Consider the following 26,999-nt stretch of genomic DNA (forward strand, 5'->3'; position numbering starts at 1 on the left):
GTACACAGCTACTGAAAGCACACCCATTTATCTCAGCCAGGGAGGCCCAGAGCAAAGCACACCCATTTATCTCAGCCTGTGCACAGCTAAGCACACCCATTTATCTCAGCCAGGGGGGCCCAGAGTAAAGCACACCCATTTATCTCAGCCAGGGGGGCCCAGAGCAAAGCACACCCATTTATCTCAGCCAGGGGGGCCCAGAGCAAAGCACACCCATTTATCTCAGCCGGGGGGGGCACAACTAAGCACACTCATTTATCTCAGCCAGGGAGGCCCATAGCAAAGCACACCCATTTATCTCAGCCAGTGGGGGCCCACAGCTAAGCACACCCATTTATCTCACCCAGTGGGGGCCCACAGCTAAGCACACCCATTTATCTCCGCCGGGGGGGCACAGCAAAGCACACCCATTTATCTCACCCAGTGGGGGCCCACAGCTAAGCACACCCATTTATCTCACCCAGTGGGGGCCCACAGCAAAGCACACCCATTTATCTCACCCAGTGGGGGCCCACAGCAAAGCACACCCATTTATCTCACCCAGTGGGGGCCCACAGCAAAGCACACCCATTTATCTCACCCAGTGGGGGCCCACAGCTAAGCACACCCATTTATCTTCGCCGGGGGGGCACAGCAAAGCACACCCATTTATCTCAGCCAGTGGGGGCCCACAGCTAAGCACACCCATTTATCTCAGCCGGGAGGGGGGGGGGGCACAGCTAAGCACACCCATTTATCTCAGCCAGGGGGGGGGGCACAACAAAGTTACATTGGTTTATCTCAGCCAGGGGTGGGAGAGGGGAGAGGTGGGAGCTTTTTTTCAGACGTGCTAATAAATGGGCACAATGTTTTGGCCAGCCCACTGTCTTATTGCCCCCTCCCCATCTTACTCCATTCCTCCCCTCCCCCTTCCTCTCCCACTTAATTCCACCCCCTTCTCCACTCGCACTCAATACAAACCCCTTCTCACTCACTCACTCAAGTCCCCCTCCTCTCACTCCAATATCACTCCTCTCCCCCTCCTCTCCCTCAATTCCATCCCCCTCCTCCACTCCTTCAATTCCCCCCTCCTCCTCTTCCTCAATTCCCCCCCTCCTACTCTTCCTCATTTCCCCAGCAGTGATCAGCGCCGAGGGATTAGAAAAAACTCACATTTTTCAATGTCATTCCTACTTTGCCACAGGAGCCTGAAACGCATCGACAATCAATGGTCTCAATTCCCTAAGCTCCACGAAGCAGGAAAACCAACACCACTTTACCGAAAACAGGAGCCGACGTTATTTTCCCAGAGTTAACGTCCTACTCACCAAGGGTTTTTATACGCAAAAACAATGGCTATACTTGAGCTCATTCGCATAGGATTTACATCATTTCAGGATAACACTGCATTGTCTTTAAATAAAGTGGCGTTATTTAAGTCTCGTCGTTGCTCCCAGCCAGACCCCGACATACGTTAAGGCTTTTGAAGGAGAGGACAGGGAAAGTGAGAAAGTTTAAATTACTCCTTTTCTTTCCCCTCCCAACCCCTATTTCAGCGTCCGGCTTTGACGACCCACCAGAGTTAGGTATGTTATTTCCCTGCGTTAATGTTAACGGGGATTAGTGAATATGTGAGGAATACAATTTAGGTTAATTTGCATATAATTAAGAATAATGTCCCTAATGCTTTTTACAGGGGTAAAACATGGTTATTTGCTATACGATTAATGGACATCGACGTACTGTAGGCTGCCATCAGGCTATCAGAGTTTAGAGAATCTACATCTGTCAGCAAAGCAATGTGGCCCCTCTGGTAGCTGAAGGGCTAAAAAGTAATTGATACCAATGTTTCAAAAATGCAGAATACAACTCTGTAATTTCACATGAAGGTATGTGAGCAGGATGAAAAAGGCACACGAAATGCCATGTGTAAGGGAAAAGGGGGCAGCCCCTTTAACAAGTGGGATATTCCGATGGACAGATTTCAGGCACTCGTGTGCAGAACTGCACCTGTAATCTTTATATCTGTGCAATAAACATTCCAAGGACTCTGGAGGTTAGAACAGTCCAAGGGAACCATGTTACCAGGTTCTAGAGCAGGGGCGGGCAACTCCCGTCCTCAAGGGCCACCAAAGGTCAGACTGAGCCACTGATTAAGCCACTTGTGCGGAAGCAGGGATATCCTGAAAACCTGACCTGTTGGTGGCCATTAACGACTGGAGTTGCCCCCCCCCCCCCCTGATCTAGGGTGTTTCAACCTGTGCCTTACACTCCTCTAAACACAAACCCCACCCCAACATGGGAAATAACTTTACGCCTACCAGTTGCTTGCCGCTGAAGTTTTTTCCTCCACCACATTGCAGGTGATGCCAAAGGGTCCTCTTCCTCAGTTCATATATCAGTGATGGCGTCAGCTTCGATTTATTTTGGCGTAGGCTATCAGGTTAAATGCCCTCTTCCAGCCAGATAAACATGGCTTTTTTTTTTTTAAAGTAGGGGACCTCCAAAGAGCCAAAAAGGAGAAAGCCTCAGCTTTGGGACCTATCACTTATGGCATTTAACTGCCGTGCCCGCCAACTGAGAGCCCTCTTAGGCTTAATGAGTTGTTGAAAAAAATATGAAGCTCAAATAAGGAACGTAGGGATCCCCGAGAGAGTGCGACGGGGAGGATATCAGGAGAAGCCGAGGAGAATAAGTAATGACATTATGTTACAGATATTCGGACCATTTCTTTATCTCCACTTCCAAGTACAAAACTGTAAGGTTTCCTTTGCCGGGGGTTTACATTACCTTTTGTTACAGAGATCTTCACAAAGATGTAATTTGTGAGCACAAAAAGACGGCTAAGGTTCCTAACCTGAATTCTAATTTCTTTTATTTCCAGGGCTGTTGGCTAAACCTCACAGAGCAGGACTGTGTGACAGCGCAGTAATTCATGCTTTTGTGTGCTGATTTAAAGGAACAAATACTACATTCCCCCCCATTTTATTTTTATATGTAAAGCACAATGTATAATTCTACATTCTTACCTAAGATGGCAAATCGTGTGGTGCTCCTGTTATAAATCTGTAAAAAAAACAAAAAAATCCTGATTGCGTGCCTAATGAAATGGCCGCCTTCTAACTTTGTGCTGTGAAATGCTGCAGCTGATAAGTAACGTTATACTGTCGTACTAAGTGTAACACATTATTGTTACAGCTTTCATAGTAATAGACAGTATGTAGTTTGGAGCACAGAAACAGATCTGTCTGTGATACTTTGTTGCCAAAGGGCACTGCTCAAAAAGGTGTGTGTCAGAGCCTGTTAAAGAAAAGGGGAAGTGGATGTGACTTTTGAAATGGCTGCTGTAGCAACCACAAGATTGTGGTTAAAAAAAAATCGTTAAAAATGGAATTAGATGTTTAAAAAATGCAGACAGTATTATCTAATACTACAAAACTGATTTATTTAAAAAAAAAACAAAAAAAACATATCAGATGTCAGATGTTTCACATTTTGCTGTTTTAAGGCACTGTTCCCTGATGACGATATACATGTACAGTATACAGATGTAGCAGACTTCATTGCTCCCACTGCCCTGGAACCAGATTGCATGTTCTCTCTGTTCTGAGACTGCCAGCACTCCTCAGTGTAAAATTGCAACATTGTAGCTTTTCCCTGTGGCTTCCCAGCCTGTTGCCTTGGTGACCCCCCCCCCGCTCAAATCTGAGATGGTTTGCCTATCCTCCCCTGCTACTTGGTATAACCCATGTCTTGTTCCTGCTTGGACAGGAAAGCATACTTTCTTTTACAACCAGCAGCAATAGTGGGTAGATGAACCTTTCACTGTACCCCCAGAAAATAATTATTTTTTTACCTTCTCCCCAAAAATGTTGTCTGCCAGTTATTTTATACCTTCTGTACACCCCCTCCAATAAAAGTGACAGAAAATAGAAGGACTCTGTGTGCATTTAAAGGAGATGAGTTTAGCTGCCTGATCCTACTCACTTGCCACAGTGGTCTTGGGCCAAAATACCCACTGAAAACACAACAAAGCGCATTATAACTCAGAATATCAGTTTCCATAAGATTCAATTGCAGTGATAACACAGAATATCACACAATATCCAGCCAGCGGGAGCCATTATCCTGGCTACATCGGTACACACGTTACTGCATGTGTACAACATTTATACTATAAATAATAAATATAATATATAGATCAGAAAATAAAACTCTTTAGCATTGAATGTTACAGAAATACGGTAGCAATGGAAATATTGCCCTATTTTGCAATGGAACATTTCCTACATATCGGGGTAACAAGCACACGTTCTCATGCTTTTCGTGGCAGTGTATCTCTCATCTTTCACCTTCCGTCACTCAGGGACTTATTCAATAACTTTAGAGCAGGAGGGCGCAAACTTTTTTCCCTGCGCCCCCCTGCCGGCAGTCCCCTCACTCCCGCGCCCCCTCACCCCCACTTACCTCCGCTCCGGCGTCATGACAATGTGACGGCACATGACCTCGCAGCGTCATTTGACGCCGCGTTGCCATGGTGACGCGGGAAGGAAGCCGCCGGAGCCATGGTAAGTAAAGGTTTAGAGATGCCCTGCAGGGCCCCCGGCACTTAATTTAAGTTGCCTTCGGGAAGCGCGCGGGGCCTCTGTAAACCCCGCGCCCCCCCCGCCGGCAGTCTCGCGCCACCCCCTGGGGGTCGCACCCCCCAAGTTTGCGCACCGCTGCTTTAGAGTGACTAGATTTGCTAAATATCTAACATAGCTAAATTATCATTTGACTGTAATTTTTTTTTTTTTATGGGATTGCCACAATGTTTTTTTTAAATTTAATTAATTTCACTTAATTATTCATAAATTGGCATACATAATAAATATGTTGGCTCTGTGGTAAATAATGCTAATAATTCAAATAAGCGATCATTAATTGAAATCAGAGGCATAACCACCGTGCAGCTAAACCCAACAATGCAAGAGGGGGGGGGGGGGGGCAGGAGCACAAGGGGGACCTGCCGGCCGGTGCTGGAAGTTGGGCTCGGGTTCCTTGCTGGCTGCTGCTCTCTGCACAGCCAGCAGTCTCAGCCGCACATATTTCTCTGCTGTCCCTTTGACAGGTACGCCCTCCCAATGGAGTGGGATCCCCTCTCCCCGTAGGGAGATCACCCCTGTGCCAGGTCCCTGGACACAGTGTGGCTCTTATCCGCTTAGATGTAGAAATGGACCACTAGTTACTGCACTAATGGATCCTTCATTCCCAACGCACTCCAACAACTCAGCAACAACCTAACTTTGGGCAGTGCTGTGCCTTATATACTTCAGGAGCTGTCACAGCTCTGATGTCACTAACTGTGGACTCAGAGCATGTAGCCACTCCCACCCATACATAGGGCACCTCACCAGGGTGTGAGGGCAAACCTCCATGATTACTGCTGGCATCCCTGTAACTTACCAGGTTTACTGCCAGCAGGGGAGACAACTGCAGACCATTTTACATGCATGGCTACACATACATACACACACACACACACACACATACATACACACACACACACTGCACCCCTATATCTTTAATTTTTCATAAATTTAATGTGATGTTTGCAGTACCACGGATTTGAAACATAGAGAAGGAGTGGCTCAGTGAGTAAAGACACTGACTGGCACTGGGAGTTTGAAGCAGGGGAGCCTGGTTCAATTCCCGGTGTCGGCTCCTTGTGACCTTGGGCAAGTCACTTTATCTCCCTGTACCTCAGGCGCAAAAAAAATAGATTGTAAGCTCCACGGGGCAGGGACCTCAGCCTGCAAAATGTAACCAGACTCACTGTAACCAGATGTAACCAGACTTACTGTTCTCACAGATACCTCAAAATATGGAGTCATGCCTCAAGAGTTGCCACAGGTTTCAATCATAATGCTGCACCGGAATGCCTAGCCATGTCCGGGCTTGCTTCAAAAAAAGGAAAGTTAGTCTGGCTACATCTGTAAATCCCCTCAATCAGTTAGGCTGAGTTTATAGTAAGGGCGACCGCGTGACGTCACCCGTTGCCGTCCTACAGTCATTCCTGCACTCTGGTGCAGGAGACCAGAGATCGCAACGGGGGGCATGGCTGACGCGTGGCCGTGAGCGGTTTGCCCTCATTGGCTGAACCGCCCACGTGCCCGTGTCGTCACCCCTTGATTGCTGGAAATATCCAAATCTTCTGGCTTCCAGCGATCGCAACGGCTGCCATCACGCCGTCTAACCCACTATGGGCACTATGGACAGACAACATGTACTTGCTACGGCGCTGCTCAAAGTCGCAGTCGCGGTAACAAGTACTATAAACTCGGCCTTAGGTTACTACATTTGCTACAGAATTGGAGACTCTGTGAAGCAGGACCTCAATGTACTCATTTACATTTCAAAGCTTTCCCAGCCCCGATGAATGTTCACGTGGACCGAAACATCAGCTTCACATACGCTGCATTCTCCACAATAAATAAGTTGTTTGTTGTATCCTTGCTGTGCCCGGTAACTTCTTACTCAACATGAAAGAACCCAAAAACTGATATCTGTGGCACCTAACTTATATTATAATATCAAAGGATATATACAACCAGGAACGATGAGTTGTTCAGGTCCTAGGAGTGCTCTGACAGGTGTGTATTCGTGCTTAAAGTGAAATACAAACAAAGTGCATAGCATAATACTGTTTGATAAACATGATATACATAAACAAACAAACAGCTGAGAATTTGACAGGTGAATCAATATTAATACAACATAATAAATAATTAATAAAAAGACATGTAAAAAGGCTCATGGATATTGCACAATATAAATGTAACCCTGTTATCCCCCCCCCCCCCCCTCCCTACATGAAATTGGGTGGGGTACACTCCTTCTGGTTACTGTACACGGTCTTGGTGCTGTGACCTGCTGGCAAACAGGAGGGCTGAGGGCTCCGCGATGTTGTGGGGAGAACCAGGACAGGGACAGGAGGTGGTGTGGGACAGGTTACCTTGCTCTTGTTCTTTCTGGATGGTGCAGTGCCTCCAGCCAGTAGGGAGGGATCCTCTGGGGTCTCCAGAGGAGAGACCCCCACTGACACTTCTCCTTCAAACGCCAGGAACAGTGATACACACAGCAGCTTCTTTCTGTGGTTCTTTATTGGCAGAGCAGCATACACAGCATACAGTAGTCAGCAACACAGCATAGGCCTGCTCTTGCTTCTCTGCCCTCTGCTTATAGCAACATAATTTCCCTCCCTCTCACCCAGGTGGGGTAAGAGGGAGAGACCGCTTCTCTATCAGCTCTACTCAATATCTCTTCTCCTACTGACTCCTCACACTAACTGACCACTTATTTTAGGAAACATGTCTCAATTTGAATATCCTCAGGGAGTGTCTCTAGCTTTGAATCATTACAACTCAAAGCTGGATACTGACTGGCTCACACACATCAGGGGGTGTTCCAACCCATATCCACCCTTTGGATTAACATGCTCAAAGGTTGCTTAGGCCTGCCCCTGAATATTGCTTCAATACTCAGAGCTGAAATGCAAACAGGCCAACTGAAGGAATTAACCTTTCCACTGCCTGTTCTAACAGGACTGACAGAGGAAACGCCCAGAATTAGCAATAGCTGCCGAAGGCCAGGCTATATAAACATACATAATATAATTATAAAATGAGACAAGTCCCACTGAATGATCTGCCGATGTGGCTGGAATGCCCACTCACCAGACAGATGAATAAGGCAGGCGGTGGACAATTCAAAGATGGTCCCCTCTCTTCTTTGGCTGGAGCAGCTTGGGGTGTTGTTCCTTTGCCTCAACAGCGTTCCCCGCATCGGCTGGTGGTTTCAGGCGGAGCGCCCCCCCTCCTCACGCCAAGCCGAATGTGCAGTCAGCTGAGAGGCAGAGATGGCAGATTCGCTGTGGTACGCCAAATTAGCTTGCAAATAGCAGCAGCAGATTTGTGATGTTATAGCCGAACGGAGAGATAGTATACCAAATCGGCAGTAGGTTCAGTGGGACCACCCTACGCGTTTCAGAAGCGCAGCTTCCTTCCTCAGGGGTGTAGTGATGTAGTCCCAAAACATCCTTTATATGACAAATATAATTATAATAATATGATGCACCTGGTAATAGAGACAAACAGAGTAGGGGGAGCGAGGGATAAATAGATGCACATATAAACAAATGTGGACGATAGGTTTTACATATAGTGAACCCAGTACAGTGGGGGTGGGATAATGAGAAATAGGGATAAAGTATATAGTAGATACTTACACGGCCGTGTGTAAGCACAATCCAAAGATGGTATCTTTGTGATAAATGCTGACCCTTCCACAATTGGGTGCAGGGGGGTCGTAGTTTAGAATATAAATAAATACTCACACGGCCCAGTGTGAGTAGAGGTGTGGGGCAGATGTCTTTGTGGTTGCATTAGTCCGTGCAGGATAGTTGCGGGCCGGTCACATCAGATTGTGCCCAACAAAGGCTAAGGCCGGTCTGCCCTCCTCTAGTGCTTGTAATCAAGCAGGTTAACTCCCCCAGCGGTATATAGGGATAAGTGAGGCACAGGTTCAGTGATAAATATTAAACGGGTGTTTATTATCAAAGACAGGTAACACACTCACATAACATAAAAATTTCCCCTGGCTTCTCCGTGAGGTCCAACTTCAGCAGTAAACTGCTCCGGCCCCGCGTCCGAGGTGCAGAGAGCTGGGGCTGGTCTGCCCGGCTGCAGATGCTGCTGGAAAGGATGTCTACGGAAGCCTCCGTGGGACAAAACAGGAACAGGATTTTGAGCAACGCGTTTCACCGATTGGACGGCTTCCTCAGGCTCATTCAGAACCTGAGGAAGCCGTCCAATCGGTGAAACGCGTTGCTCAAAATCCTGTTCCTGTTTTGTCCCACGGAGGCTTCCGTAGACATCCTTTCCAGCAGCATCTGCAGCCGGGCAGACCAGCCCCAGCTCTCTGCACCTCGGACGCGGGGCCGGAGCAGTTTACTGCTGAAGTTGGACCTCACGGAGAAGCCAGGGGAAATTTTTATGTTATGTGAGTGTGATATTTGTACTTGTCTTTGATAATAAACACCCGTTTAATATTTATCACTGAACCTGTGCCTCACTTATCCCTATATACCGCTGGGGGAGTTAACCTGCTTGATTACAAGCACTAGAGGAGGGCAGACCGGCCTTAGCCTTTGTTGGGCACAATCTGATGTGACCGGCCCGCAACTATCCTGCACGGACTAATGCAACCACAAAGACATCTGCCCCACACCTCTACTCACACTGGGCCGTGTGAGTATTTATTTATATTCTAAACTACGACCCCCCTGCACCCAATTGCGGAAGGGTCAGCATTTATCACAAAGATACCATCTTTGGATTGTGCTTACACACGGCCGTGTAAGTATCTACTATATACTTTATCCCTATTTTTCATTATCCCACCCCCACTGTACTGGGTTCACTATATGTAAAACCTATCGTCCACATTTGTTTATATGTGCATCTATTTATCCCTCGCTCCCCCTACTCTGTTTGTCTCTACGTTTCCATAAGGGCTTTGGATCATCCCTTAATAGGGGTAGAAGCAGAAGGGATCGCAAGACCGTCTCTACACTAATAGAGAGAAACCACATTTATTGGTTTCACCGCTCTTCCAAAAAAATCTGACACTAAAGGTAAGCGCCTGGTTCCTCCATACTGTCTAGCACCTGGTAATAGTCCCGCACATGCGCAATGAACGGAAATCCAAAAATGTAATGGCTCAGCTGTACAAAACATGACAAATTTAAAACATATAAACATACAATTACTAACATGAAAATATACAAAACATTTATAAAACACATACAGGCAGTCCTCGGTTATCCGACACAATGTGTTACTCAAAATGGCGTTGGATAGCGAAACGTCTTAAAGCGAAACACGTTTTCCCATAGGAACACTGTTTAAATGGAAGGTTCCGTAACTGAAGGCATTTTTAACACTAAAATACACCAAATATTTTATGCAGGCAATAAGATATGCAGCACACACATAAATTATATAGTGTATATACTGTATTATATATATAATATAACATAAAATATAATAATATAATATATTATATAGTATAATATTATTATATATATATATATATTATATACACATAAACAACTTTGCAAAGCGTTGTAAGAGCGTTGGATAAGCCGTTTTGGCGTTGTAAAAATGAACATAGGTAGGCATTGCATAGCGTTGGATAAGCCATTCGTTGTAAAATGAAGCGTTGTAAAATGAGGACTGCCTCTATATACAAGACCTCTATGAGTAAATGCTAGATTGCTTCGATCTTGATTTAATATCATTGTCCTTTAATTAAAGGTGTACTACTTATATGTGACATATGGGCTAAAAACCCTACAATAGTGACCTATAAATGTGTGTGAACTAAAGAGAGTGGTGGTGATTAAATATAATAAGTGTATTAAAAAAGTGTGTATTCTACCTAAGTAACAATGTGAATGTGTTATAAACACCTTCCTGTTATGGATGTAGCACTATGATGAATAACACCAGTGACCATCCTATCAACATATTGTGCAATATATTGTGTATATTAGGCATGCTATATGCCATAATGTAATATGCTTTGTGTCTAGTTATAATACGCGCTGTCTATGAACAATTAGTGAAAAATAATGTGGATATAGTGTAATTAACAATATATTAATATGCGGAATGTATCAATCCTATACAATAGATAAATGGACTTGCATTACAAAGTATTGTCAGTTACAGAAACTGGAAATGCATAGTTAAATAACTTATGTACCAATCAGAAAAGGTTTCAGATCAAATTCAATGTTGAGACCTTCTGGGGCTAGAGTGCTGAGTTCATAAATCCAGAATGATTCTCTCCTCCCCAAAAAGGCTCACAACATTGCCCCCTCGCCAATGAGGCGTGAGGGCCTCTATGGCCATACAGGTAAGTCCTGTGGGATCCTGCCCGTGCACTTGAAGAAAATGGTTTGACACACTGTGTGTGGTCAAAGCTTTTTTAATATTATATACATGTTCATACAAACGACGTTTGACAGATCTAGTGGTCATACCCACATACTACAGACCACAAGGACATTCAAGGAGATAAATGACATTTTAACTGTTACGAGTGATATACTGTTTAATAATATATGATTTTGATGTGTTATTAGATATAAACGAAAGGCTTTTTACACTATATCTGCAAGCAGTGCAGTTGTTGCAAAGATAATATTCTTTGTATGTAATGTTGGTGTAACGAAAAGGTCGCTTCAGTGGACAGCTTGGAGCCAATTTTTGACCTATATTTGGAGCTTTCGTAAATATAATTTTGGGATGAATTGGCAGTATGTCCTCCAATTCCTTATCCTTTCCCAAAATAGGCCAATATTTACAAATGGTCTTACGTAAAGTCGGAGCCATTTGCTTAAACTGAGTGATAAATGGTAATTCTGATGTAATTTCTGATTTCTTCTTTTTATATTTCAAAAGAGTGCTTCTGTCCATTGATGCGACCTCAGATATAGTCTGATCTAGTTTTTGAGATTAATATTTTCTATTGATAAATTTGTGTTTAAGATCCTGTGCTTGAATATTAAATATGTCTTTGGTGGAGCTATTTCGCTTTAATCTGATAAACTGTCCTTTTGGTCTGTTGTTAATCCATGATGGATTGTGGTGACTGTTCGCATGTAAATAATTATTTGCCTGTACTGTTTAAAAAAATGTTTTGGTATGTATCAAATTATCCATGATGTAAATAACTAAGTCTAAAAATTCTATGGATGTATTGCTAGATGTAAAAGTACATTTGAGATTGTAAATATTATCATTCATATAATTTTGAAATAGTTCTAATTGTTGGAATGAACCAGACCAAATGAAGAAAATGTCATCGATGTAGCGCCGCCAGAGCACCAGGCTTGCACCAAAGGGACAGCTGGACCAGATAGAGTTTTGTTCCCAGCTGCCCATAAACAAATTTGCATAACTTGGTGCAAACATGGTTCCCATGGTGGTGCCACATACCTGTAAATAATATGACTTGTTAAAATTAAAGAAATTATGTGAAAGAATAAATTGGATACCTGAAATTAAAAAAGACTTAAATTCAGTGGAAATTGAAGTGTCATTGTCTAAAGTATGAAGAATGGCATCACAGCCCTGAGTATGATCGATAATCGTGTACAGTGATGTTATGTCTGCTGTTATTAAATAAAAATGAGGTAGCCATTGAATGTCATCGAGGGTCTGCAGTATGTGGGTGGTGTCCCTTAGGTAGGATGGAAGTTTCGTGACGTACGGTTGCAGATGATGATCTATGAATTGGGACAAGTGAGAGGTCAATGAATGAATGCCAGATATAATTGGACGTCCAGGTGGTTGATTCAAATTTTTGTGAATTTTGGGTATTATATAAAAAATAGGTATTTTGGGATGTAGATTGTCCCCTCCAATCCCACTGCAAATTATCAACAACAATTGTTTAACTTTTTAAGTACAGGTTTAGATCAGCAGATCCTTACCAAACAAGAATTTGAGTTTTTATACAATCTACATCCAAAAATACCTATTTTTTATATAATACCCAAAAATTTGAATCAACCACCTGGTCGTCCAATTATATCTGGCATTCAGTCATTGACCTCTCACTTATCCCAGTTGGCAGATCATTCAGAGGGACTTGTCTCATTTTATAATTATATTATGTGTTTATATTGTGCAATATCCATGAGCCTTTTTACATGTCTTTTTATTAAATGTTTTATTAATATTGATTCACCTGTCGAATTCTCAGCTGTTTGTTTGTTTGTTTATGTATATCATGTTTATCAAACAGTACTATGCTATGCACTTTGTTTGTATTTCACTTTAAGCACGAATACACACCGGTCAGAGCACTCCTGGGACCTGGACAACTCATCGTTCCTGGTTGTATATATCCTTTGATATTATAATATAAGTTAGGCGCCACAGATATCAGTCTTTGGGTTCTTTCATGTTTTTCTGACCAGGGGGTCAGAGTGATATCACAGGCTGCCACCTATACCACTGTATTCACAGAGTATTAGGTTTACAACATTTATCATTGGTCAGTATTTAATTATTCTATAGAGTTAGCGCTACCGATTCTGTTTTTCTTACTCGACATGATATATTTACACAGACTATGCTAAATTAGGCACCCATCTCTTTTTGAAGTGAAACTTCCTTAGTGGCACCTCATTCGAACTGGGGCAAAAATGGATTGTGGAGACAGAAATGAAACGGATGTGACGTCAGTGCTGGCAGTTGAGGCCGGGCTGTGTTCTGGCTCAGCCCGACCCCAACACTGACATCACACCCGCTCAAAAAATCAGATGCGACGGCAACGGCGATAGCCGCCGGCGCCGCTCCTAACGGCCGCTGCTCCCCCCACATGGCCGATGACATATGCGGCGGCTGCGGCGGGGCCGCCTTTCCCCCCGCACATCCGCTGCCATGCCGCGCATGCGCAGTAGTCATGGGGACGCAGAGGAAAGCCACGCATGCACAGAAGCGGTTGGCAGCGGCACCGTTCCCCGCCCGCTGCCACGGCTGTTGACATCTGTGCTGCCGTTCCCCGTGTGCTGCCCGTGCCCCGTCTGCTGCCCGTGCCCCGTTTGCTGCCTGGGACAGCAGAGACCGTCCGACCGGGACAGCCCCCCCCCCCTTTCCTAACCCGAATGGGACCTCCCAGCTACAGTCACACATGGGTCTCCTCGCCGTCCTCCCTGCCCTGATCCCCGGCACTGCGGGGCAACACAACCTGTGCCCATCCCTCCTCCTACCACACTGAGGGAGCTATAGACAGCGCGCAGTCCTGACTGCTCTGCCGCCGTGATCGGAGGTGCAGGGGGTGATCGGAGGTGCAGGGGGTGATCGGAGGTGCAGGGGGTGATCGGAGGCTTAGGGGGTGAGGGGAGGTGAGGTGAAGGGGGGTGATGTGAGGGGGTGAAGGGGGGTGATGTGAGGAGGTGAAGGGGTGTGATGTGAGGTGCCGGGGGGTGATGTGAGGTGCAGGGGGGTGATGTGAGGTGCAGGGGGGTGATGTGAGGTGCAGGGGGGTGATGTGAGGTGCAGGGGGTTGATGTGAGGTGCAGGGGGTGAGGGGAGTTGTAGGGGGTGAGGGGAGGTGAGGAGGTGAAGGGGGTGATGTGAGGAGGTGAAGGGGGGTGATGTGAGGGGGTGAAGGGGGTGATGTGAGGGGGTGAAGGGGGCTGATGTGAGGTGCCGAGGGGTGATGTGAGGTGAGGAGGTGTAGGGGGTTAATGTGAGGTGCCGGGGGGTGATGTGAGGTGAGGAGGTGTAGGGGGGTAATGTGAGGTGCAGGGGGGTGACGTGAGGTGCAGGGGGGTGACGTGAGGTGCAGGGGGTGATGTGGGTGATGTGAGGTGCAGGTGATGTGAGGTGCAGGGGGATATGTGAGGTGCAGGGGCATATGCAAGATGCATGGGGGGTGCGCATACATCACACATGCACGTACACAGAGTCACACATGCACACACACAGAGTCACACACACACACAGAGTCACACGCACACACACACAGTCACACGCACACACACACAGTCACACGCACACACACACAGTCACACGCACACACACACAGTCACACGCACGAGGAATTCACACCTAGTGCAAATAGCTAATACAGGGGATGTGTGCCGAGCGCGCACCTTCAAAGTTGAAATTTATTTGCGTTTTGTCAATGAAATTGTATTTTGATTTTTAATTAAAACATCACAAACACAATTTCTGTGACAAAAGTCAAAGACGTTTCACTTACTATGCGCGTGCACAGCACACACAGCTTTTTTCATTTTGGTATATACGATTGCCAATTATTTTGTCCAACTAGGAGTGCAATATTTCTTTTTTTATTATTATTTATTTACAATGTCCACATTCAAAATGTGAGTGTGTGACGTTTACACCATGTTAAATATTCCCGGCAAAAAATAACTGGCGTCTCTAAACCTGTAGGATTAGGGACGTGACATAGCACAGCCCATTAAAAACAACAGTTTCGAAATATTTATATAAATAAATGCTACTTCCAGTTTTAAAACAAATCATAAAGGCGCACGATAGCCCAGTGACTATCTTCTATTGACCGTCACCAACCTTTGGAGAAAATAAAAATTGTTGGGGAATATTGACATAAAAAATAAGTAGTGTGTGCATTTGTGATTCTGCGCACCGACAAAGAGCCTTCACATCACAAACATTTCATCAATTTGCGAACATCACAGGAACGTTTGCTTCCCCAGGTCAGGTTACATGGACATGTACATCCCTGGTTACTTTATTCACGTGTTGAAGGAGACATCCTGCCACCTCCGTGGGCACGATCCCCATCGTCACTTTCTGATCATCTCATCTCTGTCATTTGATGTCGACAGAAGGGGACGGTCCTCCTCTTCCATACAGGTCACGGTCAGCATAGTGACCTGACGTACAGGGCGCATCGTATCCGCCACTGTATGTGCATGGGGGGACTAAACGTATTCATTTCAAATGTATCCACAAAATATAAGAAAAGTATATAGGATCCAAAAATAAATGTTCACTGTTATTGTCGCATTTTAAATATATTTTATTTGCGTTATAATGTTTCAGGATTCATACAGGTATCTTAATTACCATCACGGTAGCGGATGTGGCCAACTCCAGTTTCCTAGGGCTACCAACAGTTCAGGTTTTCAGGATATCCCTGCTTCAGCACAGGTGGCTCAGTCAGTGGCTCAGTCACCTGGGCTGACGCAGGGATATCCTGAAAACCTGACCCAGAATGACTGAAGCCACTGATTGAGCCATTTGTGCTGAAGCTGGGAAATTCCTAATACCTGACCTGTTGGTGGCCTTTGAGGACTGGAGTTGTCCACCTCTGTTGGAGACCCTCTATGCTGAGGTCCGGCTAGAAGCTATAGGACAGAACTGCAGGTTCTCTGCTTTATTGACACACCGTACTGTATGCTACGAAGAGCTACTTAGTCCAATAAGTGGCAGCCTTACTTAATAAATGATAGTGGAAGAATATAGGAATATACTGTAGTAACTGAGCCCGCAATAGTGAAGCAACAATTACTAATGGCTTGTTCAAGGGAAACTTGACCTGCGCCGTGTCTTTCTATGCGTAACGCTGCTCGTATTACGGCTGCATTGTGCTGTGACATGCACTCCTGTACAGGTAGCTAATTGTACAGCCCACTCATACTACTGCTTAAACCCTTTCACTGCCAGGAGGGGCCTGCAACGCTGAGCCGCGTTAAAAAAAAAAAAACACTTTGTGTAAAACCTCATTGTTAATTTACTAAACGTTGTATCTTTTCTATTGCAATTATTACCCGTCATTCTACTCCGCAGCACCACAGAGATATTAACAAATGAAAAGAAAATGCTTTGCTGTGTCAGGGGTGGTGTGGAGTTGAGTACAAATGCATGGAGCTCACAGGCTTCCCTGCCATGGAGAAGCCACCTCACAGCTTACTGACTAAGGACCGGAGGGGCTGATAGGAGATACTTTGTGAAATTTTCAGAAGTGCCAACATTTTTAGGGGTTTCCCCCCCCCCCCGGTTTAACTTCCTTTGCGAAACGTTGTACAGTATATACGGAGTGAAACGTGAGAGTTCGACTTGTGGTCTTCTATCATTAAGCGATAGGACTTAAATCTTCTCCAGCACATTCAAATGGGGGTCTAAGGCACTGCACTGTTACAGAAGATTAACCCCTTCAGGGACAGTGAAAGGGTTAAACTTTAACTGAATCAGGCTTGGGTAAGATGTGAGAGTGAAGTGAAGACGCACACTGCACTGTAATGCAAGACGTTTTCTTGACTATAATTATTTCATTTTTCTTCATATTGTACATTGCACACATTTGAGCATATATATATGGGTTTTTTTTACAATTTATGGGATAAAATCACGGCCTGATGCCCCATTCATATCCCAATGCTGAGCTTTGCTGCTTAGCTGGATTCATATTTTGAAGCATCACAGGTCTGCAAGCAAAACAATGTGGAACTCGGAACCAAAATGCAACTGTACATTCATCAAAGGTTCATATATATCACAATTTGGGTTAATATATATCAACAGATTTTATTAATCATAATCCTGTAGCTGCCGTGCTGCTACTGTGTGTAATCCCTCTAATCATTCACCCAGTAGCCCAAGCACGCTGCCTAGGGGTCACACTCGACTCCTCTCTCTCATTCGCCCCTCACATTCAAAACATTTCTAAAACCTGTCGCTTTTTCCTCCGCAATATAACTAAGATACGCCCGTTTCTCTGTTGCTCGACTGCTAAAACTCTGACTCAGGCCCTCATTCTCTCCCGTCTTGATTACTGTAACCTCCTGCTGTCCGGCCTTCCTGCCTCTCACCTGTCTCCCCTACAATCTATCCTAAACGCTGCTGCCAGAATCACTCTACTCTTTCCTAAATCTGTCTCCGCGTCTCCCCTCCTGAAATCCCTCTCCTGGCTTCCGATCAAATCCCGTATCTCGCACTCAATTCTTCTCCTCACTTTTAAAGATTTACACTCTTCTGCCCCCGTTACATCTCAGCCCTAATTTCTCGTTATGCACCATCCAGACTCTTGCGTTCTTCTCAAGGATGTCTTCTTTCTACCCCCTTTGTATCTACAGCCCTCACCCGCCTTAAACCTTTTTCCCTGACTGCCCTACACCTCTTGAATGCCCTTCCCTCAGTACCCGACTAGCACCCTCTCTATCCACCTTTAAGACCCACCTTAAGACACACTTGCTTAAAGAAGCATATGAATAGCACTGTGGATATTCTGAACACCTGATACATAAAGCTTGGCCCACTGCAGACGCACTTTCCAGAACTCCCTCCTACTGTCTCTGTACGTTCTCCCTACCTACCAATTAGACTGTAAGCTCCTCGGGGCAGGGACTCCTCTTCCTTAATGTTACTTTTATGTCTAAAGCACTTATTCCCATGATCTGTTATTTATATTATCTGTTATTTATTTGATTACCACATGTGATTACCACTGTGAAGCGCTATGTACATTAATGGCGCTATATAAATAAAGACATACAATACAATCTCCTCCAAACAATCACAGTAACACTTCTACTGTAGGGGATTCTTTGGCGGATAATTTCAGTCACATCTTCTCTGAAAAGAAGGAAACTTGGAAGAGAGCAGATTAAAGAGAATAAAAGAAACTCTGTATAACATACACCTGGCACTATGTTACTGTGTACCTTCCCCCACCCCCTCCTCCCCCCTGTGAATACCTATTCTTGTTTACTTTAAGGCAGGGGTGCTCAACTCCAGTCCTCAAGCCCCCCCCCCCCCCCCCACCCAACAGGTCAGGTTTTCAGGATATCCCAGGTTCAGCACAGGTGGCTCAATCAGAGGCTCAATCGAAGCCACCAGAAGCTCTGATTGAGCCACCTGTGCTGAAGCGGGATCTGATTGAGCCATCTGTGCTGAAGCAGGGAATGATTGAGCCACCTGTGCAGCAGCAGGGATATCCTGAAAGCCTGACCTGTTGCGGGGGGGGGGGCTTAAGGACTGTTCTAAGTCACCCCAGAATTATTTCCTTTTTCAAGAAATAGCGACACTGCAGGGATTGCTGGAGGTGTAACAGAGCACACACATTTTTTCCCGCTGCATTTTCTCTGCCATTCAGGGTGTGTTCAGAAAAAATGAGCCGCATCGCCGAGCAGTTTTTCCTGGTTTTACCCGTAGCTGGCAACACATTGTGACAGGGGGCTGAACACGGCACTATTTATTCCAAAATAATGGGGAAAAGCTGCACACTGCGCCATTTATTCAGTTCACAGTTGCGTCAATTGAATGAAACAGCGTTTCGCATCCGGTGCGGGGTGCGAGCCAGAGAGGGTTGTGCCAATTCTGACCTGGAAGATTTTTGGGGGAGACCACAGGGGGGTAGAGAATTGTGTACCTACTGCCTCCTCCCCAGTTCCTCCAATACACAATCTCTATACGCTTAGGTGGCCAATTTGTGGCACAGTATTTCAATACATTGACGCAAGATAGGATTGCCCCGTGTTTTCCCCCCAAATTGCCTTGAAACATAGTCCTCGCGGTTTTTAGCACTGTGTAATGTACATCAGGGCTATTACTTTGCAAATAAAGTCCTTGTTCTTTCTACTTCAAATATACAGGGTTCAGATCACCGGAGTCTGCGAAATGAGCCTCGGTGCTGTAATGTATTACTCATTTCACAGGCTCCGGTGATCTGAACCCTGCAAAATGAGCCTCGGTGCTGTAATGTATCACTCATTTCACAGGCTCCGGTGATCTGAACCCTGCGAAATGAGCCTCGGTGCTGTAATGTATCACTCATTTCACAGGCTCCGGTGATCTGAACCCTGCGAAATGAGCCTCGGTGCTGTAATGTATTACTCATTTCACAGGCTCCGATGATCTGAACCCTGCGAAATGAGCCTCAGTGCTGTAATGTATTACTCATTTCACAGGCTCCGGTGATCTGAACCCTGCGAAATGAGCCTCGGTGCTGTAATGTATTACTCATTTCACAGGCTCCGGTGATCTGAACCCTGCAAAATGAGCATCGGTGCTGTAATGTATTACTCATTTCACAGGCTCGGTGATCTGAATCCTGCGAAATGAGCCTCGGTGCTGTAATGTATTACTCATTTCACAGGCTCCGGTGATCTGAACCCTGCGAAATGAGCCTCGGTGCTGTAATGTATCACTCATTTCACAGGCTCCGGTGATCTGAACCCTGCGAAATGAGCCTCGGTGCTGTAATGTATTACTCATTTCACAGGCTCCGGTGATCTGAACCCTGCGAAATGAGCCTCGGTGCTATAATGTATTACTCATTTCACAGGCTCCGGTGATCTGAACCCTGCGAAATGAGCCTCGGTGCTGTAATGTATCACTCATTTCACAGGCTCCGGTGATCTGAACCCTGCGAAATGAGCCTCGGTGCTGTAATGTATTACTCATTTCACAGGCTCCGATGATCTGAACCCTGCGAAATGAGCCTCGGTGCTGTAATGTAATACTCATTTCACAGGCTCCGGTGATCTGAACCCTGCGAAATGAGCCTCGGTGCTGTAATGTATTACTCATTTCACAGGCTCCGATGATCTGAACCATGCGAAATGAGCCTCGGTGCTGTAATGTATTACTCATTTCACAGGCTCCGGTGATCTGAACCCTGCGAAATGAGCCTCGGTGCTATAATGTATTACTCATTTCACAGGCTCCGGTGATCTGAACCCTGCGAAATGAGCCTCGGTGCTGTAATGTATCACTCATTTCACAGGCTCCGGTGATCTGAACCCTGCGAAATGAGCCTCGGTGCTGTAATGTATTACTCATTTCACAGGCTCCGATGATCTGAACCCTGCGAAATGAGCCTCGGTGCTGTAATGTAATACTCATTTCACAGGCTCCGGTGATCTGAACCCTGCGAAATGAGCCTCGGTGCTGTAATGTATTACTCATTTCACAGGCTCCGATGATCTGAACCATGCGAAATGAGCCTCGGTGCTGTAATGTATTACTCATTTCACAGGCTCCGGTGATCTGAACCCTGCGAAATGAGCCTCGGTGCTGTAATGCATTACTTATACAGCAAATGTGAAGCAGTTCCACGCAGCTGCCATCTTTAATGATTCCTGAACATTCATTTATTAAAAAAAAATGTAAATATGGTGATTACTGCTTTAAAAACACTCCCTAACACCATTTGTACCCATTCCACAAATCACAATGTGATGCACAAGAGCAAAACAGGTAAAATACTATTCCTTGGAAACAAATGGCAATGGAATGTTTAAGTAAATGGTATTTACTGTACTTCCCATAATTCACATCCCCACAGATTATAAATATGCACAATATACAGTATCTGCAATATAGTAATACTACATAGCTTTACTGGAAATGATATATATGCATATACAGTCTCCTTGCACTTGCCAAGCACCTACCCACCACCTATAACTCTGTGCCCAGGTCATACTTGAAAACGAGATGTCATTCTCAATGTATTACTTCCTGGTAAGACATTTGATAAATAAAATACTATCCCCACCCTTAAAACAAACCTTAAAACTCACCTCGTAAATGAAGCATCCCAATAGCACTCATGGCTACTGTCCCACACCCACAGTCACTCCTACCAACCACTATGCCCAAGCACTGCCATCTACTGCACTTATACCTCACGTGTGGTCTCTGTAACTCTCCCATTATACCACTTAGATTGTAAGCTCTCCGGGGCAGGGATTTCCTTTCCTAATGTCTGACTTTACTGCGCTTACTGTATTATAATTCCCTGTAATGTATTGTCTTGTAAAGTGCTGAGTAGAGCTGTGGTCGCTATATAAATAACGATATACATACACTGTTAGTAACACAAATAGAGCGTTTTTTGTGAAGAGAATGCAGGGAAACTGGGACACCTATTTGAGTTGGGGGGGGGGGAGAATCATCAAGAAACTTGATAAACTTATCGTAAAATGATTAGTAACAGAGCTGGAATAGTAAATGGAATTGCATGAATGCCTTTTCTACCACATTTCGATATAAAGCTGAATTAGTCATTGTAGTTTAGATATACAGTAAGCACATTTTTTATTACATAAACACCACTAAAAAATAAATGAGTATTTGGACTTGCCCGTATGATCCCCTTTTTTCCCATCCAGTTGGTGGAGTGCAGATTTACTGTCGGGCGTCAAGGTTCGGCTCAGCTGGCAGTCGGCATGGTACAGCGAGAACCATCTCCGGCATGGGAAGTGCCAGGTCTTGTCACGGTTTGTGTTGCTTACAAAGACTTCTTCCACGTACCATGCGTACTGCTGTTCTAGTCCATCGTGCTTTAGAAGCAATAGAACAATACAGAGGTTAACACCAATCAAAGCATTAAACCATATATACAGTACGGCCAATGAACAGAGGTGCACAATATACCTTTTTGGAGGACAAATGGTGCTTCAAGGCCTTTTAAACATACGTCTCTGAGCATCAATGTATCATGGGTATATTCATCTTTTTTGCATCACCAGTGTGTATAGAAGGAGTTCTCAGACACATGTTGAAATGATAAACACAATTATGCACCTAGTTAAGTTATTTTTTTTGCGCATTGAAATTTTAATCCACCAGGCGTGGCAGCCGGAAAAGAATATTAATGTGCGATAGTGGAACTCTAGAGAAAAGACAACAAACTGCTACTACTAAAAGCAGTTGTAGTTGACACCAGACAGCTTTCTTGGATGAAAAGAAATACTGAAAGTGAGGTTTTATCAAAATCATCATTTTCCTCATCATCATCATCATCATCATCATCACCGTCCTCAGATCAGACTCAGGAGGATGAAGAGATCACCAGTACCAGGGTGGAAAAGGTTGTCAGGAAACAACTACATATTGCTGGCATAACTCAGAGTGCTATTAGAGAGAAGCCGCCTGTGCCAAACTAAGCGCACGTGTTCGTACTAATGTGGGTGCTGCTGCAATAACAGATGGGCTTGGGCAGAGGAAGCATCAACATCCACTTCTATCACTAGTAAGACTGAATCAGTTGAGGATGACGACACAGGTAAGACTGCTGCTGACAAAGGTGGCCCTGATAGGATCTCATTCTCCAACATAGAGAACGCCACCAAATTATCATACTGACTCCCTCTAAGATAAACCAAAAGGGAGGTTAACGGCGGTGGAATAATTACATCCTCCAAGGTTGACTCGGTTACAACCTGTTCCCTTAACACAGGGAGAACATTTTATTTATTTATAAAATGTACCACCGGGTTCTGTCCTGGGACCTCTTCTCTTTTCTCTGTACACAATCTCTCTAGGTGACCTAATCACATCTCTTGGGTTCAAACATCACCTCAATGCTGACGACACACAAATGTACTTTTTAACCCCTGACTTTACACCGACTGTACAAACCAAAGTTTCTGAATGTCTCTCTGCGATATCATCCTGGATGGCCCTTTGCTGACTTAAACTTAACATGGCTAAAACAGAGCTCCTTATACTTCCTCCCAAACCTGGCCCTACTACCTCCTCCCACATTACTGTTGGAAGTTCTGTCATACACCCAGTAGCACAAACGCGCTGCCTAGGGGTCACGCTCGACTCCTCTTTCACATTCTCCTCTCACATTTAAAACGTATCTAAAATCTGTCGCTTTTTCCTCCGCAATATAACTAAGATACGCCCTTTCCTCTGTTGCTCGACTGCTAAAACTCTGACTCAGGCCCTCATGCTCTCCCGTCTCGATTACTGTAACCTCCTGCTGTCCGGCCTTCCTACCTCTCACCTGTCTTCCCTACATTCTATACTAAACGCTGCTGCCAGAATCACTCTACTCTTTCCTAAATCTGTCTCAGCGTCTCTCCTGCTGAAATCCCTCTTCAGGCTTACTATCAAATCCCGCATAACACACTCAATTCTCCTCCTCACTTTTAAAGCTTTACACTCTTCTGCCCCTCCCTACATTTCAGCCCTAATTTCTCGCTATGCACCATCTCGACTCTTGCGTTCTGCTCAAGGATGTCTTCTCTCTGCCCCTTTGTATCTAAAGCCCTCACCCACCTTAAAGCTTTCTCACTGACTGCCCCACACGTCTGGAATGCCCTTCCCCTCAGTACCCGACTAGCACCCTCTCTATCCACCTTTAAGACCAAACTTAAAACACACTTGCTTAACGAAGCATACTGCACCGACACACTTTATTCGAGCAAATACCCGGTATGTACCTGGCAGATACCTGGAATGCGCCGCTCCTCACCTCTGACAAGCCCCGTTGCATTTGCCTTCCCAGCCTGGGTTCATGCCTGGCTGATGGGCGGCTGATCTGTTAAATGATAATGATTAGGATTTAATAGGCTGCAATGCTTCGCGTGTCTACCAGATGGCATAAATTCATGAATTGTAATGCAGTATATATATATGTACTGTGCAGTATTGCAGCCAGCGGGAATAAAATGCTTCAATCCCTGCCGGAAAATAACTCAATGCACTCGGGCAGAAAACAGTCACAAACCTCAATACACCCGGGTATACCCGAATTCGTGGGACTAGCCGAGCTCGAATAAAGTGTGTCGCCAGTGTATGAGTAGCTCCATGGCTGACATTATACATAAATTTTGGCCCCTTGCAGACGCACTTACCAGAACGCCCTCCTACCTACCAATTCGATTTTAAGCTCGCCGGAGCAGGGACTCCTTTCCCTAACTGTTATGTCTGAAGCACTTATTCCTATGATGTGTTATTTGTATTATTTGCTATTTATATGGTTGTCACATGTATTACTGCTGTGAAGCGCTATGTACATTAATGGCACTATGTAAATTAAGACATACATACAACTGAATTATTTACGTGCTGCACTACACGATTACTGTATATTATGCCTGTACATTTCTGATACCCGCACATCAACGGAGACATTGATATTACATTTGTTAAGCATGTGCTGAAAGTGGTGACAAACACATTCTAGAATTTGTATTGTTTCCTATATCACTTTGTACATAGTTTATCCCCATTGTACTAACTGTATATATGATACTTTGGGGAAGTACAAACCATAATGGCATAATTGTTGGCAGTTCGGTTTGTATCATCTTTAATGAACCGCTCAGCGAATTTTGTTTTGTTAGCTGTTATCAATAAACAAATGACTTGACATACTCCTATTACATATGCATGGATGTATTTGAGTTAGTTCTAGTGTTACGTGTACATACAAATGAGCATTGTGCAAAGCTTGAAGGTACAAGGTACAAGTATGCTTAATTTGTCATTTACAAGTCCACACTTTCACTTCTGTTTTGCTAAAGATCGCTTTATCTTTATCGTCTGCCTTTCTGTTCTCTTAGAAAAAATAACAGACGAGCTCAGTTGCACTTTGTCTACTAGAGGAAAACATTTCCAGGTAAAGTGGAAAATACACAAGTTAACTACTATTATTATTATTAATTACTATTATTATTATTACTACAATTATTATTACCAGTGTTCGACAACCCTATACATTTGCACGCCCCGGGCGAGTGGATTTAACATCGTGGCGAGCTCCTATTGGCCCAAGCAGCACACGTGTGGTACTAGATGGCGAGTAGATTTTTTTGTTCAGCAAGTAGATTTTTTGGTGATTTGTCGACCACTGATCATTACTACTATTATTATTATGTCATGTATAGAAATAACTACCTCAAGTGTGATATTCTTGATATCTCCAATTTCTGGACCATAGAGCTTGAATGTGTTGTCAGAACCTTTATTGAATGTAAATGCAGAATTTCTGTCCAATGCGTCGGATCCAGATTTTTTATACAGTTGAGTTTTGTTCAGTTTTCCTTTGGTGCCTTTCATCTGTATAAATACCTACAAAGATACAATAATATAAATGCAGGCAGACAAGCTGGTGTTAGAGATGTATGTATTGTGTATTGTGTACATTCATACAAAGACACCCAAATGTAACAGATACACAAATTAGTACAAATGGTCTTGGATATTTTTATTAATCTACTAATATGTAAACAAGAAAATACAAAAAAACTGATTTAATAAAATAAAAAAGAAGAAGAAAGCCTTTTTTGAACTTTAAAAAGAAGTAAAGTTCACACAATTTAGGATTTATACCTATAATGTGTCGAATTATATACTATTAAGATTTAGCTGTTAAAGGATCTTGGGCCTGGATACATCAACTTCCAGTAAGCCAAAAATGCGGTATTATTGCTTAAAAAAAAGGCGTTATGTTTATGGTGTAGTATAATAATATTTTAATATCTGTAATGTATTTTTATTTGTTTTAATACTGGTCTTTTTTCCCTTGTTGAATGGCCCAAAGCCATATTGGCCATTTGTGCAGAGGGGGGGGGGGGGGTTGTCCACGGAAAAGGGTGGTTAGCCCCCCTCGGAGGGGGGGGGGCGAGTGGCCGTGTTAAATGTTTCATCAATTCACCTCTCCCTGAAAGAAACGTTGGCAACATGATGTCAGAATCAGAGGAGCTGTGTGACTTTAAGAGCTATTCATCCAGAAATAGATATATGCACTCAGTGAAAAAGGGGTCTTTGAGACCATTTATTGAATATACAAAAGACCAACAGAGCACAATGTTTCAGGGGGTTTTATCCCTTCCTCAGGTGGGGAGACTTTTAAGAGCTGTCCTAGTGGGTCACCAGGGAAGGTGCAGAGAAACATTGAGCTTGTCACACACACACATGGGGTTTCACCATATGATTTAGAAAGCCCAGCACACCAACACCAAGCCTGAGCTATGCTTTAAATTGTGAGTGGTATCCCTTTAGTACAGAATAAAGCAGCTGCTTACCCTTGCGCTGGTCCCAGATCGCTTCTTGTTTCCTGTTTTCACAAGTACTTTGTAAAGTACTTTTCCAACAGACAAAGAGCCAGACCGAGGTCCTGGCCTGCTGGATGGGGCGCTTCTGGTGCGCTTCTGTGAATAAAAAGAAAACATTCAAAACTTTAGTGTTGTTAGGGTTTAATATGAGTCTAAACTGATCTGCTCTACTTTCTCAAGATCTTATTTGTTTTGGTTTCGTGTTTTATTAATATAAATTTTGATTAGCATATTAAACCAAATACCGGCATCAGCAACACCCAACTTCTCCTCCTTTCAACTATTATATTGCTATTTGTATTAACGCTGTACATGATTAGCATCTTATATTAGATTACTTCTGTTACTAATGTTTTCATTTATCGGTTCTGCCAATATTTTGTGAAGTTAAATCATATGTCCCAGAGGCATTTTCTATTTTTATCAGAGGGGATTGAAGATGGATTTCTGCGATTCAGCATTTCATTCAATATCCAGCTTGTCTGCTGTAATCCATTTTGTTTCCCCAGACTCTATTTTGTAATGTTAGTTTCATAGTGTGAGAGAGATTGTGGAATGTGAGAAAAACACAATAAAGGAAAATTATTTATTTATTTATTTATTTATA

The 26,999-nt window shown here is 44.1% G+C and overlaps 1 protein-coding gene across 2 annotated transcripts in view; it reads right to left on the bottom strand.

Moving 5' to 3' along the window:
• LOXHD1 (lipoxygenase homology PLAT domains 1) overlaps positions 1-26,999 on the bottom strand; it is a 303,909-nt gene that overhangs the window by 246,476 nt on the left and 30,434 nt on the right. For both annotated transcript variants that reach the window (XM_075585679.1, XM_075585670.1), the window contains exons 5-7: positions 26,363-26,488; positions 25,233-25,406; positions 21,682-21,880 (exon numbers count right to left, since the gene is read on the bottom strand). In XM_075585679.1, the coding sequence (XP_075441794.1) occupies positions 21,682-21,880; positions 25,233-25,406; positions 26,363-26,488 (499 nt within the window). The remainder of the gene's footprint in view (positions 1-21,681; positions 21,881-25,232; positions 25,407-26,362; positions 26,489-26,999) is intronic.

Source organism: Ascaphus truei, chromosome 1, assembly GCF_040206685.1.
Source record: "Ascaphus truei isolate aAscTru1 chromosome 1, aAscTru1.hap1, whole genome shotgun sequence".
In the NCBI taxonomy this organism is placed as follows: Eukaryota; Metazoa; Chordata; class Amphibia; order Anura; family Ascaphidae; genus Ascaphus; species Ascaphus truei.